The sequence below is a fragment of the Camelus bactrianus genome, chromosome 15, assembly GCF_048773025.1.
Source record: "Camelus bactrianus isolate YW-2024 breed Bactrian camel chromosome 15, ASM4877302v1, whole genome shotgun sequence".
Taxonomy (NCBI): Eukaryota; Metazoa; Chordata; class Mammalia; order Artiodactyla; family Camelidae; genus Camelus; species Camelus bactrianus.
Window position 1 is genome coordinate 69,189,712 of NC_133553.1, and position 17,216 is coordinate 69,206,927.

At 36.3% G+C, this 17,216-nt stretch overlaps 1 protein-coding gene across 8 annotated transcripts in view; it reads left to right on the forward strand.

The window, feature by feature from the left end:
* LOC105078871 (coiled-coil domain-containing protein 144A) overlaps positions 1 to 17,216 on the forward strand; it is a 58,676-nt gene that overhangs the window by 16,129 nt on the left and 25,331 nt on the right. For 5 of the 8 annotated variants that reach the window (XM_074341426.1, XM_074341427.1, XM_074341424.1 and 2 more), the window contains 11 exons: positions 91 to 237; positions 852 to 903; positions 1,279 to 1,348; positions 5,644 to 5,737; positions 8,147 to 8,175; positions 8,361 to 8,433; positions 10,178 to 10,432; positions 12,020 to 12,093; positions 13,234 to 13,974; positions 16,051 to 16,166; positions 16,654 to 16,824. In XM_074341426.1, the coding sequence (XP_074197527.1) occupies positions 91 to 237; positions 852 to 903; positions 1,279 to 1,348; positions 5,644 to 5,737; positions 8,147 to 8,175; positions 8,361 to 8,433; positions 10,178 to 10,432; positions 12,020 to 12,093; positions 13,234 to 13,974; positions 16,051 to 16,166; positions 16,654 to 16,824 (1,822 nt within the window). The remainder of the gene's footprint in view (positions 1 to 90; positions 238 to 851; positions 904 to 1,278; positions 1,349 to 5,643; positions 5,738 to 8,146; positions 8,176 to 8,360; positions 8,434 to 10,177; positions 10,433 to 12,019; positions 12,094 to 13,233; positions 13,975 to 16,050; positions 16,167 to 16,653; positions 16,825 to 17,216) is intronic. The other 3 variants (XM_074341425.1, XM_074341429.1, XM_074341430.1) reach the window with 3 other exon arrangements.

Below are 17,216 nucleotides of genomic sequence, written 5' to 3' on the forward strand. Positions count from 1 at the left end.
CTACATTGCATGCTCATTCCTAAAGCAGCCATGGGGGAAGGAGATGTAGTTACTGTGATGACTGCAGAATAATCATTTCTCTTTTTGCAGCTAAGGAGAGTTTACCTTCTTCGCATACTGGGGCAGAAAACATCCAAGAAAAGTTGCAGTTGTCCGGCAAGGACGATGAAGAAATGGTTGAGTTGGGAACCAGCAATGGCAGCTGCATGGATTCACTGAAGAATGTTGAGCAGAAGAGTAAGAAGATTCGATTTGAGCCTTAGAGTTTCCTGGTTATGACATAAAACAGAGATGCACAAGCTTTTTGTATAAAGGGCCAGAGAGTCAATATTTTAGGCCATGTGGTGTCTGTCACATCTACTCATGTCTGCCATTGCAGTGTGAAGGCAGCCCTAGACCATATGTGAGCGAATAGGGATGACCATGCCCCGATAACATGAGGCTGACAAAGCCAAATGGCAGGGTGGGTTAGTCCCATGGGTATCGTCCGGAAACACCACGCTGTGTGAGCTTGACATTTTCAGTTTATGGTACTGATTCTACTAATGAATATCATTCTTTTGTGAGTCTTGTAAAGTTTGGTTGGGATTTTGGCCCTTGTAAACAGCAGTTCACTTCAAGATACCAAATTTGGATAAACACCCTTTTTTTTTTTTTTGATATAAAGGAGGGGAAGTGATTTTTATGCATTAATTATCTACCAGGAGTATACTCAGTATTCACTCAAGTGTGTAGTCTCCAGCTGTGGTCCCAAGGGAATGCTTGTTAACAGAACATTGGCCTTATACTTTCAATATTCTGTATTTTTCTATTGCTGATATGAAGTCTATTTTACTTTTTTTCTTTAATAGTGGATTTAGTGGTTGAGGTTTCACCGAGTAATGAAGATATCTCTGTCATCAGGTAGGATTTTATGGATTTTTAAAAATTACATGTTGACTAAGGGAACACAGAGAAAAGAAACAAGGCTTGTTGAGTGTCCTACTCTGGGTTAGACACCGTGTTATGTACTTGACATTAGTTACCTCGTACAGTCACCACAACAGCTTTGCAGAGTAGCTGTGCTGTTATAGCTTACTGTTAATTAGGCAACTGTAGCTTAAGGAGGTTGACTAGTTGACCCATGATTCCATGGTTAGCAAGTAGTTGACCTGTGACTTGACCATCAGGCAGCCAGGCTCCCAAATCTGCTTTCTTATCCCTCAGCATAGACTTTTGTGACCTGTTTGTTTAAAGAAATGAACTCACTCATTTTTGATGTGTGTTTTTGCTCCAAAGAGTTTCACCCAAACATGATATTGATGATTCAAGGCCTCCATCAGATGAGGACTTAGACCTTGCTCCCAAGGTAAAGTGTTCTCTTGTGAAATTAATTTTTCTGCTCTGAATTTAGTTTTGTGTAGTATTTACTCTTAAAATTTAGCAGTGGTCTGCCTATCATTGTTTTATGTTTGTGTTAGAAAGTTAGAGTAAACCACTTTATAAAAATATGACAGGTTGTTTTGTTTTTTTTGTTTTTTTACTTTGGTAAATACTGAGGATGAGGCTGAAGCAAAATGGACTAGAAGATATATAGTGACAGGAAAATTGTACTGTGAAAAGATTTCCCACAACAGAGGAAGTGTGAAACTTGGCCAAGGATAAGTGTTCTTTGACTTTTAAACCACACTGACGGCACTTGTATAATACTCGTGCCTCAGTGACATCTTCAGTGCACACAGTTACTTACTGTGATAATCATGGACTCTTCCTGGGGCCCTTCAGTTCCAAAACTGCGTAGCATGTGTCTTTTTTTTTCCCTTGGACGCTTTTTATTTTGGTATCAGAGAGTTGTGAGGAAAGAGGTTTTTGGTTTTTTTGTTTGTTTTACTTTATTTCTATCTCTGGTTCTGCCTTCAGACTAAAATAATAGTTGAAATTATAGAAATTTAGAAATTAAAACTCTGTTTCTCAAAATCCGTATTATACATTCCTCTGTGTTTTCTAAATTATCCCATTAAGAGTATATTCAAAACTCTTCATCTAATTGAAGAATACATGTTTTCCCTGAAATAACAACCAGCTCTCAAAGTAGACTCTTAATAACAACCATATGATAAAACCTACTTCAGAATTCTTTTGTATTATAGTTTAAAAAAGTATGTCTAGTCCTCGTGTCCCATTTTAAAATTTCAAGTTTCAGATACTTTGTAGTATAGTTATTTACATACTCATTATATTACCCCTGCATCAGTATACACTGCTAGAGATTAGGGAACATAATTGTGCATTTCCTGGAGCACCTAGAATAAGGTCTTAAATGTAAGAAGCATTTTAGTATTTTTTGAATGTGAATGCATGAGGAGACATGGAATTCTGCACCATGCTGCAGGTTATATAACATGCACACTCTATCATAATGAAATCCATTTGATGGTACAGGTAATATAATGTGCATACTATGTCATAATGAAATCTATTTGAATTCTAAAAATATGACTTAAATTTCTATTCCCTTTGTTTAGGTTGTAAAAGTTCAGTTGTTATGAGAGGGAATATATCATAAATGCCAAGGAAATAGATAAGAAGTATATGATGAATAGGAATAAGTTAGTTTGTTTTTCAGTATCTACCAATTGTGAGCTTAGAATTTGAGATGAAAACTTTTTAACCTTCTTTTTAGCCCCCTCTCATGTTCCATTCAATATATCTTTTCAAGCTATATATTATCCTTAGAATCCTGATTCCCTGTTCTTTCTCTAGCTGGAAAGTTGATGTGTTAGGAACTTTCTAAAATCTATTTTTCTCTCTCTCTAGTAATAATTTACAACGTTCAGGTAGTGAGACGACCATGTTCAATTGAGTGACTTCTAGTGACAAAATGTAACTCTTACTTATAGTGGTATTTACAAACAAATGGTTGTAGAGTAATACAGGTCAGTATTGGGATATACAATGAACAAAGGCCTTTGTTTTATGTATCATATATTTTGATGTTTTTATAAAACTTGCTGAAGAATAATGTATATGCTTGCATATATAATTTATATATTTTTATATATATAATAAAAAGGTAAAACAGAGGCTTTCATTCATAGTATATCCCTGACAATACTGATACATCACCGATCTATTATATATAAATGCTGAAATATATATATTTCTCCACATGCCTTGTTATACTTACATTTTCCTTTTTTTCTTGCCTTAAGTTTGTACTTGACTAGTCATGTTAAAACATAAATGGAGGGATGTTTTGACTTCACTTTCTCACTTTTACATTTGCCCAGCAAAATTTTTTCCTCATTTTAACCCACACTTAGTAAAGTCATTCCGTGCTACATGTCATACCACTGCAGAGTGCACTTCTGTTAATTTTTCAGACTCACCTAATGAAACTGGTGTATGTAGTGCAAAAACCAAGGCTTAGAAGTCATAGGGAATCAGTTTGGGTTCTGAAGTTACATTTTCTAAAAACTAAAAATAATTCTTGGTCAGCCTGTGACCAGATGTTTCTTTGTTATAAATGAATATGTAAAACTCTTAGATTCAGAGAGAAACAGGTTGTACTAAAAAAAGAAAAAACCCACACACACAAAAACCACTTTTACCTTGAAAAGACAGTGCTTGTGATTTGAAAGTATTATTATATTTGGATTGTCAATTAGATCTGCAAAGAACATTTCAGGAGAAGCAAAAGCATGGGGAATAGTAATAAGTATGTGGGTTTAAAATACCAGCAGTTTGGTTTAGTGATGTTTTAATGAGGACAGCCCATTTTGGGTAGGGAAAATAGCGTGCACTGAGTACCTTTATGGCGACCAAACTTGAAGAAAGCTAAATACAGGGTAGTGATGACCTATTCCAAGGTGATAGCCGTGGAAAGAGGTAAGAAGAGCCTGAGCCCTTGGATCCCGGCAGCTCCTGCCTGGTGGCACAGCACTGTACTTGAAGTCAGCAGACATAGCATCCTGGTTCTGACCCACTGTGGGATCTTGGAAACACTTGTCTGATTTGTTTGAATGTCAGTGACCTTGTTCAAAAACATGGTACTGATACCTAGCTCTCAGGTTATGTGTCATAAAGAAAACTGTGGCAACAAATGTGAAGCACATTGTCAACTGTAAAGGGTGCTATAGAAATGTAAGACAGAATGATCACAGAGGCCACTAGTGGCCTACTGAAGTGTTGAGGACACTTTTTTAAAATCTGAAGGACAATAAAATGGGAAAGAGCGGGCATGGGGAGTTCTCATTTGGGGTATGTTAAGTGCCAGTAAACTATTACTGGACATCTCTGATAGGTATGTAGTGCTTTGGTACTTGACGCCTTCTGGGGACTTTAGATGTTTTGACCTTAAATAAATTCCTGTTGCTGAACACCAACTAGCACCAAGGCAGTTAGACACCGAATGTAGTAGTTGAGGGGTTAGGCTGTAGTGGCAGGAACAGAAGAACAAGTAAGCAGCAACACTTTATCAGGGACAGTAAGTCCTTCACATAAGGAACGTGGAGAACATTAGGTTAGACAACAGTGGGGGAGTTTGTAGTTAGGACAGGGGTGGAGTAAGGGTGGAATTTAGGTAGAAAAGAGCTGAGTGTGACCAAAGCTGCCAGGTGACCGACAGGAAGGAGCCAGTCACACGAAGGTCCAGGGGAGGGTTGTTCCAGACAGAGAGAACAGCGGGTCCCATCTGCTCATCACGGTGCTCCAGCATCTTGGAGTGGCCAGGAAGCAGCAAGTGTGTAACCGTCCTTAGAATCACTTTTATTATTGTTGTGTGTAGAGAAGAGAATGTGCATCATAAGGGTCTGGCACATGCGGGTGGTCACTAAACAGTGTTCTTATTCTTCCCTAAGGTAAAGCTTATGGTACTTTTTTGAAGAGCTACATAGCTACATTTAAAATTTCTCTGCTGTAAATTTAAACATAAATGTTTTTCTTTCTACTTTGGTACTTTATTCAACTATTTTTCCTATCAATAAAAGTTTTATCAAATAATAGATTCCGCTAAGCCTTTGTTTACTGAAATGTAGCAGTTTCCACAGTGTTCTGTTGATACTCAACATGACAGACTCCAAGGCTTCTTTTCATGCCAAGAATGTTATTTTAGTATTAAAAACAGTATCTGTCCTAAGAAACATTTTAAATTTATAGCACGTATACTTATTAAAGAATATATTTAAATATGTATATTTTCAATTTTACTTTTTATTGAAGTGTAGTTTATAATGTTAGTTTCAAGTGTACTGCAAGGCAATTTAGTTATACATATAAAAATATGCATTTTTTTAAATGTCCTCTTCTTTTGTCGATGAATGCAAAATGGAATTAGGTGTTTTGAATTTAATTCTTTGTTGAAATCTGCACGTAGGTCAGTATTTTGTCTATGAAAATATTTGCTCTGGCTTTCCATGCTCAGTTTACAGAGTCAAAAGCCAACTGGAGATAAAAGGTAGACTTGATCTAGAGAGTGTATATGAAATTTTCTATTTAAATGTTTGGGTTTCCAGGATATGCTTATTTTGTTTTTAAATCTAATTGCTTTTAAAGTTCTAATTGCTTTTAAAGTAGGAAATTAAAAAATAATGATAGGAAACATATTTTCTTAGAAAGGGACCAGGAAATCTTTATGCAACTCATTATTAATATTAATTTTAACAGAGTACGTCTGAGATTCAACTACCGAACCATGTTGATCATTTATCTGGAGCTGCAGGTCTAGGAGAAAAAAATACATTAAATGGACAAATAGAAAGTAAGCACTGTATTTTATAAAAAAAGTCATTTGACAGAATGTTGATTTAAAACATGGATTTGGCTCTATTCTCTCAGCCAAAGAAAATCACCTGTTGAACTTATAGTGAGAGAAAAAGGAAGAAAGGAAGTAAGTTGTGTATCTTACCAGGTGTCAGCAACAGATTAAACTAGAATGCTGTTTAAGGAGCTCAGTTGGTAGCTTTCTTTCAAGATGCTGTGACCTGAGGACAGTGAGGAAATCAGGAGGAGGGAAGGAGGGAGCGAAGAATGAGAGAGGTAGAGAGGAGGGGAGTAAATGAAGGAAAAGGAGGGGGGGTCCCTGGCAGGAGGTGGTAATGAATGTAGAATAGTTCTTTAGAAGAAGGAAGAGGATTGTTTGAAATGAGATGGGTATGAAGTAAGCTGCTTCCAGCACCAAAGCTTGTCCGGGAAACAGCAGAATGTTCCACTCCCCTGTCCCCTGACCGTTAGGAAGGCAGCGAGGACTGCGGTACCTGATCACGCAGAGCTTCGTGTGCCTGCCGTGGGTGAGCACAGGCGTGTGTGGTCAGCTGCCAATGTCTGGATCTTCGTATCATGCAGCGTGTTGCTGCCTTATAGGATGGTGTCTTATAGGCCAACAGAAAAGAGTGGGAAAGAGGAAGAGGGCAGGGGAGCTGGAGTGTGGTAAAGAGTCCACTAAAAAGTCTGCAATTCCTGATGCAGCTTTTGGGGAAGTGTTACAGTGAGACGCGTGTGGCTGGATTTCAGAAGGATCAGTTAAGTCCGAGTGCTGTAGAAGCAGACTCGGTATAGACCAGACTTTCTCACATTTTACTCAGTCACCTGGGGACCCAGTGAAAAGTGCACATTCTGAGCAGTGGGTCTGCATTTCTAACAAGCTCTCAGGTGAAGCCCTTGTTACTGGTCTTCAGATCACGCTCAGAAGGTAGACTTGTGTTTAGGGGAATCTGGAAGAAGAGCCACTGGGGAATTAGACACAACAGCATCAAGGAAAAGCATGATTTTGTTTTTCTTTCTGAGCACGTTCGTAGCCAGAGCGAGGCAAAGAGTTGAAGTAGAAATTAGAGATGTAAGATATTGCTGCTGAGCAGAGAGGGAAAAGAAGTGGTGGGCATCATCCGTCCAAAGAATAGAGAAGGGGGAGAATTAAGACCACAGATCTAGAGGTACCTTTGAAGAGGAAAGTGAAAGGAAGGAAGGAGGGGAAAAAGGCCGCAGGTAGGTGATTTTGGAATTGAGGGGGAAACTTGAGAGAACTCCTTTTCGATGGCGTCAGTATATTTGCACTGAAGCCAGGTTAGATCGTTGCCACTCCAGAGAATACTGGAATCAGGAGGGGGCCTAGAACTGGGGTAAACCACAGCCACTCCTCCTATCAGGCTTCAAAGATACATGTTGTATTGGTATTGGTTATTCAAGTGAGGTTAATTTTGAATATGAAGCATTGGCTCTGTTGTTTTTTATTTTAATGATACCTAATTTTTTGATAAGATATTTGTATCACAAAAATCCTTTTAAACATTAGCCTGATTTACCAAACCAATTTTGGAAATAAAAGAAGTTAATAGGATTCATTCCATAAATGCTAAAGTTGTTATTTTTAGCGAATACTACACAGGTTTTGAAATAAAAAAGACTTAACGTCTAATAATTCTGTGGCAATGAAATTTTTTTTTGATCACCAGATTTCAATATTGAAAACTCAGTATACATTCTTTCTTGCATGAGTGGATCAAGAAACTTTGATGGCTAGAGGATCCAAGAAATGTAGGCATACCAATAGCCCACATGGGTATGGGAAAAAATGAATATTTTTATGAACGATTATTCTACAAGTGTGTATCCAAGCTGATCAATTCATAACACTTTCTCTGACGAGAAGTGAATTGCACATTCAAATGAACTGCCATCACAACTGGACTTCCTAAATTACAGGACAAATTGAAGAGCATGATAAATACTTGTAGTCTAATGGTGTCAGTCGCATGAAAGATGTGCTGTTGCATTTTACCGTCAGCTTTCACATTTGTCTTCTTGGAGCCGTGACTTGTTCCTCTGATTGGAGATCGCTTTTCTCCTCCTCGGGCAGCAAGTCCACATTTGTATATGTGCACGTTTCTATTTTATAAAGTCATTTGAAACATAATTGTATTTTTGAAATCTTAACTGCATGTTTTGTTAAACCTATATTCCTGCTCTTTATTCAGTATCTATAATGGATTCATATTTCTGTCTTGTTGCTGTCCTAACTGCCCCTGAAAAACAAAACACCGAAACCTAATAACCTAATGTGAACCTAATTTCCAAAGCAAGCATGAGGATTGCACTCAGTACTAACTGCATGACTGGATAGTTGGCTTTCATATTTACATATAATTGATTATGTGTCCCTTTTGGCTTTTAGATTCTACTGAAAAATATCCTCACCTGAAGGTAAAAACTTTTATACTTTTATCTTGAATTTTTTTTTTTAATGAGGGTACTGGGAATTTAGCTTAGGACCTCATGCACTGCTAAGCAGTCACTCTACCACTGAGCTAGACCCTCCCCCCTTGAATTATTACTACAGATTGTATCAAATGTACACTACTAATTGGTTTGTTTCAAAAACCATTCAGCCTGCAGTTGGAGTGAAAGATTCTGTTCCTAAAAAAACAGGAGAAATGAAGAATTTACACAGATTCAAATCAGGTAAATTTTGCAATACAAATTTAACTCTGAAATGAAGTGCAGTCTTCTTATTCCTAATTCCTTTTATTTTTTCAAATTTAATTGAAAGATGACATAATTAAGGCAGATGTTATTATTGGTATCCATGTTTGAAAAATATATATAAGCATAAGAAAGAGTTTAAAAATGTCAGCTTTGACTCGGATGTTTCTATTGATGTTGGGAGACACTAAAGTGCTCAGTTTGGAGTCCCTATACTTCTCGGGGATTCTGAGAGATTGATTATTAGGTTCTAAGATTTTTCCAGTTTTAAAATGCTTAATTGAATTCTGACCTTTATGTAGGGTAAAGCTTCACTTGCTAACATGTCAGTCATATTTCACTTTTAATTATTTCATCTAGTGCTATCACATTAATGATATTTATTTCTATATTTATTTATTAATGGAGGTCCTAGGGATTGAACCCAGAACCTTGTGCATGCTAAGCATGTGCTCTACCACTGAGCTATTTCCCTAGCTCAAAGATCTTAAGCCAACTGGATGTTTTGATTAAGAGAAAGAGAGTGTGTGTGTGTGTGTGTGGTGTCTTTGATTATTAAAAATGATGGAAGTTATTAGTCCTACCTTAGTATTTGGTAGACATGATCTTTTAAAACAATAATCCTAAAAGTCTTGGGGTTTAGGATATTTTTTATACTATTAAAAATTATTGAGAATTCTGAAGAAATTTTAAGTGGGTTGTATCTATTGATGTTTAGTATATTAGAAAATAAAACTGAAAGATTTAAAAAACAAGCACACACAAACATTCCATTAGCCATTAGAGCTATGATGCTATCACATGTCATGTATCTGGAAACCACTGCACACTTAACAGAGAATGAGAATGAAAATAGCATTATTATTGTGAAATTAGTTTTGACCTCCTGGACTCCCTAGATGGAGGGAACTTGGGGCTTCAGGGCTTCTCAGATGGCACTTGAGAACTGCTGTTTTAAACAGGGTTCATGGATGTGAAATGATAAAGGGGCCCTTGTGATGAAGTGGGCTTTAAAGTTCACTTCTACATTTCTTGCCTTTTTTTCTTTAACTTGTCTCTAAAAGTTTAAATCTGACAACTTAATTCTTTTAAAAAAAGGAAAACACTTTTGTTATATATTTCCTGTCTCGTGGCACTCTACTCTTTGGATCTAGTTTGAACCTAGACTTACCCTATTTTTATATGGAAAAAATTAGTCACTCAAGGCTATCCTTTCTTATATAAATTTATGATGTTTATCCAAGGCTTAAGATAGGAATTCTGAAGATATTGGTACATTGAGGAAAGACTCTCATTGTAAAGTAAGTAGTACCATTCAGTAAAAGTTTTCTTAAAGCCAGCCCATGTCTCTAGGACAAAATACTGTCATGCATATTTAAACGTCTGGTAAATGGCTGGTTTAGACATACATTTTGTTAATGAAAAAATTCATATGTTGAAGAATCATAATTATTCATAAAGCTCTTATGGAATATAGACTGTTTTATAGAGAGTGATGAGTGAATCCAAATAAGTAATACTAGGAAACTAAAAGTAGAAAAAATAGAGACAGTGGTTCCCTATGTGAACAGCAATGATATGTAAAGTACAACCAGCTGGGAAGGAGCAGTGCATTTGGGGGGAGAGGAGGACGTGGGGCTGCTGCTCTGGGAAGAGAATTCATACAAGTTAGTCAAGTTTGTATTGTTACTCACATTTTAATAAGTGGAAACTTTGTTTTCAGATCCTTCAGACGGGGATTCTACTAGTTTTAGCCTCAATAATGAGGCTGGTCAAAGAGCCGAGCATTTGAAAGTTGATAAATGTCCGTTGGTATCGCAATCAGTGACCACAAACCAGTCAGCACCCACAGAACTGAGGCAGATGGCCCTAGTAGATAAAGACGGGATGAGTATTGGAGCTGTGTCTCTGTCAGAAAATGCAGCGCTCCGTGGCCTGTGTGAATCACAGCTGCCAGAGAAAAGCAGCAGTAAAGAAGGTAATAAAGCAGCATAGAGAGCTAGCCATAGTCTACCTGTGCGTGGCTTCACCACACTTTGTCTTTGCAGAAATCATTTTGTGGCAGGATCTCCTTTGTGTTTACTCCTTTTATGCAACCTACAACCAGACAGTACCTTTTGGCATGACATTTACATTCATCATCTGACCAAAGCAGCATATTAAATAGCAAAGAGAATTAGGAGAAAGTAAGTTCGTTCAGACTAGTATTTAGCACAGTCCTGAGAGCGGGTAGGAGTGTGATGGCTAGAGCTTTGTGACTAGTTGGGAAACCTAGGTGGACATCCAATGATTCCCTTCTGAAAATAGGTTTCTTAGCTTTGTTTTTATCTAGCTCTGAATTTATAAATGTTTGTTATAGCTTACATTCAGTGTAACTGAAAAAGCACCTCTGCAACTAAATTACCAAAATATTTCTAGTATATTCTCTGCCTTTCTGTATTTTAGAAGTGGCTTTCCCAGCAGTAGTGGCAGACATTGGGAATTTGCTACACAGGACCTCCTTCTTAACTGTGTCCACATGGTATATCAGCTTGTTTTATTATTTTTAATGGATTGATAGGTCGAAAAGGATACTGGTTTTTAAGGAGTGCTTTGTCACTTAAAAATAATATATGGAATATCAATTCTAATTCTTCTAGGATACCCAGTCTGTTGATTAACCACATCTAATATGTGTTCTACTTTACATACCAATTAATTTAGTGCCTTAATCAGTGATATAATCAGAGCTGTAGTACTAAGTCATACAATATTTTTTTGCTCCTATAGTTTTATCTTTTCTTTCTTTAGAATTAATGTCATATTTACAAAAGATTCTCAGTTACCTCCTATAGTAGTGACGACAAGCAAAAGTTTTTCTAATAAATACTGTCTATACAAAGATACTTTTAAGAGTTTGTCCTCTGCAGCAGAGGAGCAAAGAGGATAGACATGTAAAGAAATAATTAACAGTTCAGCTGGTGAAGACACACTAGAAAAACCTGTGAAGTACCAAGGTAACTCCAAGGAAAGAGATCCCTGTGTCTCTGCAGAAAGACAGCTGTAATCAAGGAGGACTTCACAGAGCAGGCTGAGTCTTCAAAGAGGAAAAGGAACTTGTCAGAACAATAGAGGGAAACGTTTCAGATTAAGGAAAGATAAAAGCATAAAAAGTAACAGTAATCTTGGAAACCATGAATAACATTGCTCTTGAAGCTTGGTATGTTGTTAAAAAGGTACTGTTAGGAGGTAGAGAATAGAGTCTATCGTGACTTTGTATATTTCTACTGTATTTTTAAATTTTGTTTTATTTTTCTTTGTTTTGTTCATGTCTGGTGAATCAGTTTGTGAGTGAAACTTTGAGATGTTTGTATGCCTTTAATCTGGTAACATCTAGTATTTCCCAAATATTTGTTGAAGTTTTAAATAATTAGAAATATTTCTTAAAGAAGTAAATATCCAGCTAAAGATTAAGCTTAATTTAAACTGTCAATTGATGAAATGTGTTTTATGTTTTTATAAAGATGATGCCTTTTATGTAGCTGTTCTAAGTAGTGAATTTTAACTAAGCATATTCATTTTTCAGCAGACCTAGACTTAGAAAGGACATCTGAGGAAGAGCAAGAAAGACTTGATGGAAGTGAAAATAACCACTCACAGGTATGTAAAAACATAAATTTAAATTTTATGTTTAATACTGTTTTCTGTGCTTTAATAACACAGTTCAAAAGAAATTGCCTTTCAAACTAGACTTTTAGAGTCAATAAATAATTACTTAATATTTAGTTTTTAATAGCATTTTATCTAATTACAAAACTTAAAGTATTGTTAGGATCTATAATAATTTATAGTTAAACTTTATCCTTGAAATTGAGGCAAAAAACCTTCCTGAGTATTGTTTACATCTTCCATTTTTATAACATCGTCACATGATAAAGAAGGTGATATCAAATATTAAATCATGTGATTAAGCAGTTGAAATTGTAAATAATATAGCAGTGATGGCCACCGAGTTAGTTTCATGTAAGGAACAGTCATTCTTAGTGGTCCAAAATTCGCAGTTTCAAATTGCAAGTCATTAATGCCAAGATGAAAGAGTTCTTCTGTCTTGTGATCTCTGTGTAATCGATTTCAGAATCTACAGTCAGGGAGAGAATAGGGGTCATAGAGTCAACCCAACTGCCTAGTAAGAGAATCAGACCTTCCAGGATTGGACCTTTGCTGTTAGGGAACAAACAAAAACTTTCTAACTTATTTCATTTCAGGGTAGGAAATTGGCAAGTATTATTAAAAATTCTTTTATTCACTCTCACTAGTGAATGTTAGAGTACAATATAGCTCGGTGGATGCAGAGAATACATATTGAGATAGATCACTATCATATCGTTTGCATTAAAATTCAGGAATTTGTTCCTCTTTCTGATTGATGTTAATTGATTTTGGCTCCTAATAATTTGCAGTTTGCTTATTCTCCAGTTATTAGTCCTTTAAAAAAAATCTTTACGTGCACTGGAGGGGCTCACTATTTAAGGTATGAGAGGTGAGATATTTTTTAGTGAGGAAATCTTTGAAATGTTAAAAATCTAATCTCCTCTAATTCTTGCTAGATTTAACATGTGTGAATTGTTTAGTTCAAACAAACAGTGACAAAGTTAGGTTTCTGTGTTCTTGTTTTTCTCCTATTTCAAGGCTAAGGCAAGTTATGTTTCACTTCTTAGTTTGTGAGTAGCCAAACATAGATTGGTTTGTTAAATTTTATTTATTTTCTAATTTTTCTTTATCCATACTTGACTACTTAAGGATAAATGTGTTTTACAAGCGTGTACTGTGAAAGAAAAGAAATCTGAAGATCAAATCAAGCAGATTAATCTTTCACTTGTGCATCTGCAAAAAATGCCTAGAGAACCAGAAATGAATATGGAACATGACAGAAAGGACGTACCTGTATCTTCAAAACATTCTTGTATGGAGAAACATGAGGACATGTGGGTCAAACAAGGCAGATTGGACTGGAAAAATAATTCAGAATTTATCACAAAGAAGTCAAATCAGAAAATCAGTAAAATCGATGAAAAATGTAAAATCACTTTTCATCGTAAGGTAGAGTCACTACGTGATGACTCTGAACTACATGGTGATTTAAAGGAACTACTTTCCACTGTGACAGATAATATATTTGATTGTGAGGAAAAAGATGCACCTGGAGCCTCTGTCTCTGTAGGATTCCAGGCATTCTCTGAACACAAAGAGCCCAGTCTTGAAAATGTTCTTCCATCTTATTCTAAGTCTGAGTCAACAGAGTATGGTTGCCAGTCATCTTCAAAACTTTATTTAAATGAAAATAAGTTAGATGGAAGTGATAAACCAGACACTGAACATGTTTTTAACAAAAATGAGGGGAGTTTTTATAATGATAGAGAAAATGAAGTAAGGAACCGAGTTCCATTTAAAGTGAAAGAAGACCAAGAATTTGCTACAAAAAGAATACAGACAAGGAACCAAAATACTCACTGGAAATCAGACATTGGACATGCACCTCAGGTAAGTGATACTGAAAGCCTTTTTGGTTTGTGGCTTGCCCGCTCCAGTGAGATGAAACACATAATTCAAATAAAAAATCACAATATGTTTGCTGTTTCAAATACTTATAAGAAAACCAAACCAATTCAAGACCAGCTGCAGAAGCCATTGCTTGCAGATAACTGCGGTTCTAATAACTCTAAAATCATGGATCCTGAATTAGGAAATGTGAGTTCTTCTCCATCAAATGGTAACAGAACATCCAAAGTATATCTAAAAGATTTAGGCCAAGATAAGCAAAGGTTAAGAATGAGGTAGGCATGTTACAAGTAGAATTCCTGGCTTTGGAAAAAGAAAATTCAGCTTCAGAAAGAGGTAGAGGTTCCTTTGCTGCTACTCTGTTTTATCTCTTTATCAATAATCTCTTCCATTCTGATCCATATTTGATCTGATTTTCCACTTATGAAAATAGCCTATGTATAAAACGGTGTCATCTAAATATGTAATCGTGTAGAAACAGACTATTTCTGCCATCTAAATAACAGGAACTCAGGGAAGTATTTTCCTGGGTTTTGTTCTTTAATCAACCTGTCTCTGTGCCAGTCTTTCGTATGAAGTGGGAAAGTAATTCAGCTGTGTGCCACGTGACCTGAGCCAGAATAAAGGCGAGAGAAATGGCTTAGGAAATATAATCTCAAGGGTTTTGTTTGTTTTTTTGTTTTAATCTATTGGCTTAAATTTAAGTTGCACTTCATAGAATGGGAAGAAAGCAGTGACTGAGAGAAGAGATATAAGCACACACTCCCACTAAAGTGATCCGTGTATTGTGCTTTAGTGAGTGCGGGCTTATCTGTCTTACTGATCACTGAAACTCAGAATTCCATCATGGCCACTTTGAGATATTCTTAAGAACAAATACATGTGCTCCCACATATTCTTGAATCACCACTTTCGGGTGTTTCTGTTGAGTCAGACACTTACATTGTATTATTTAATAAAATGTAGTAAGTTTTGACGTGTATGATTTTGTCATATAGGTAGTACGAACTCTCAGCAAAAAAAATTCAGTATTTATCTCCAAAGGAGAAAACTTCAGTTTTGAGATGCACTGAATGATCTTTTTTTTTACTTCTAGTAATAGATTTTTAAAATGTGTGTGTTCTTTTGTGTGAGGTGCAAAGAGTGTTAAAGATAGAAATCTGAAGGTATTCTCCTTTAATAGAAAAAGGAGATGACTCTGCCCCCAACTTTGCCAAAGTCACACTTTTAACTTATCTGATCAGTTTGATTAATTTATTTGGTAGCTTATTAGGTTCAGTGTTACAGAACCGTATGATCTCTTTTGACACCGTAAAATGCTGGGGAATACTGCTTTAGGGAATTTGGACAAATCACTTAAACTTTCTTGGTTGTGTTCCCATTATCAGTAAACAGTGGGGCTAAAGTAGATCATTTGTTACTCCTATGCCATCGAGCTATAAAATGATCATAGTTATTGAATGTGAAATTGGGAAGCATTATTCCTTTTGCAGAATTCCACACTTACTGGCAATTCATCAGTTTCACTCTGCTCCTTTCAGTAAACTTGGGTTTATATATTTTATTAAACACCACTTTTTTGATACCCCAGGACCCAAATGAAACAAGAATTATAAAAAGTAGTGGGGAAAGGATAGCTTTAGCACAGAAAGAAGAATGTTTCCTTTCTCTTACTGAAGCACCAAGGTGTGACATCTTCTAAATCTGGCTGTTTAAAGCAAAATCTAGGTGGTAAAGACAGAAGAGGACAAATTTTATGCCTTTGTCTTTTTATTTCTTTGTCTCTGCCATTCACATGGGGAAGAGTGGATGTAAGAGCACAACACACAGAAAGTCCTTTTTGAAATTTTGGAAATTGTTTCTTTTCCTCAAAGAGAAAGAAGCAGAATTTACAAACATTTCAGTGACTTGAAATGATAAAATAAGCACAAAAATATTTTAATCAATTGAAATCAGGGCAAACTCTGAGTCAAATGATAAAATGAATGAAAAAAAGCCTTTATAATGAATAAAGTGATAATTACCCTTTGTATCAAACTTTCACTAATTTCACTAAAGGTTGAAGTAGAAGAGAACAGGAACAAAAGTAGTGAACTGAAAGGATCAGAAACCATGTGTGATGGCAGTTATTACAAAGGATTAACTCAGCAGAGGAAGAGGGGAAATTCTGATAGGTAAGCCTAGATCAGTGTTCAACAGTAGGTGAGTATTATTTTCCTGGATATTGTTCAGAATTTCTTCCCAGACTCATCTCTCTACTTGCTTCCATGTATTTTGTACTCTTCCTTCCAGGTTCCCAGGACACACCTAAATGCCATGTGCCTGATCTTTGTGCTCACATTCTAATCTCTTAAGTAGAATAATTTCCTCCTGTCTCTTTTGCTCATGACCTCCTGTTTATTTCCCCTCTTCTGTAAAGCCTTCCTTCTGCTCACTTTACTTTCCACATGTCAGCTCTTGTGTATCACATTGTATCATAATTGTGTATCTGTCTTTGAAGCAAGAATTTGTTTCCTTGCATATGGTTGGCACTTGATAACCATTTTGTGAATTAATAAATGATTGAAGATGGGTAAGAGTTGAAATTTTACAAAAATTGTTTTTTAATTTATCAGTAGAATTATTTTTTAAAAATTAGCTTTTTTATGGATTGTTTTACAGTAGCTGTTCTGGCTCGTATATGACGGAAGTAAAGAAGAATGAAAGTGGAAAACGGACATTAAAAGCATCTGTGACTTCATGTGTATTTGCGAAGACTGCCTCACTGGCTGTTGGTGTCCTACACATGAATGACAACAGCAGTTTAAGTGAAGGAGATCAAGGTTGTGGCAGGTAAAATCTACAAATTCTTTATTTCTAGGTGAAGACATATTGGCAGTGATTACCTTCTCTGGAAATAGAACAGCAGCATATGGTGCAAAGGCCAAGGCAAGAGAATTCTCAACTGTGTCGGAGGAACACTGCCGAAAGGCTAAGATGAGGACAAGTGCCTTTGACCAGAAGTAGTTTCAATAATATGTCCCCATGGAAGCCGGGCTGCAGTGAGTCAGTGTGAACAGCCCCTCAGAGGACATTCCCTGGGAAGGCAGGAGAGGACTGGGCGATAACTGAAGGGGAACGTGGGGCTCGTGGGGGTTCCCTTTCTTTTTTTAATGATGACATGGTAGTTTGTAGAGCATGTCTGTGTGGCGTTGGATATGATTCCATAGACATGTTTTTCAATT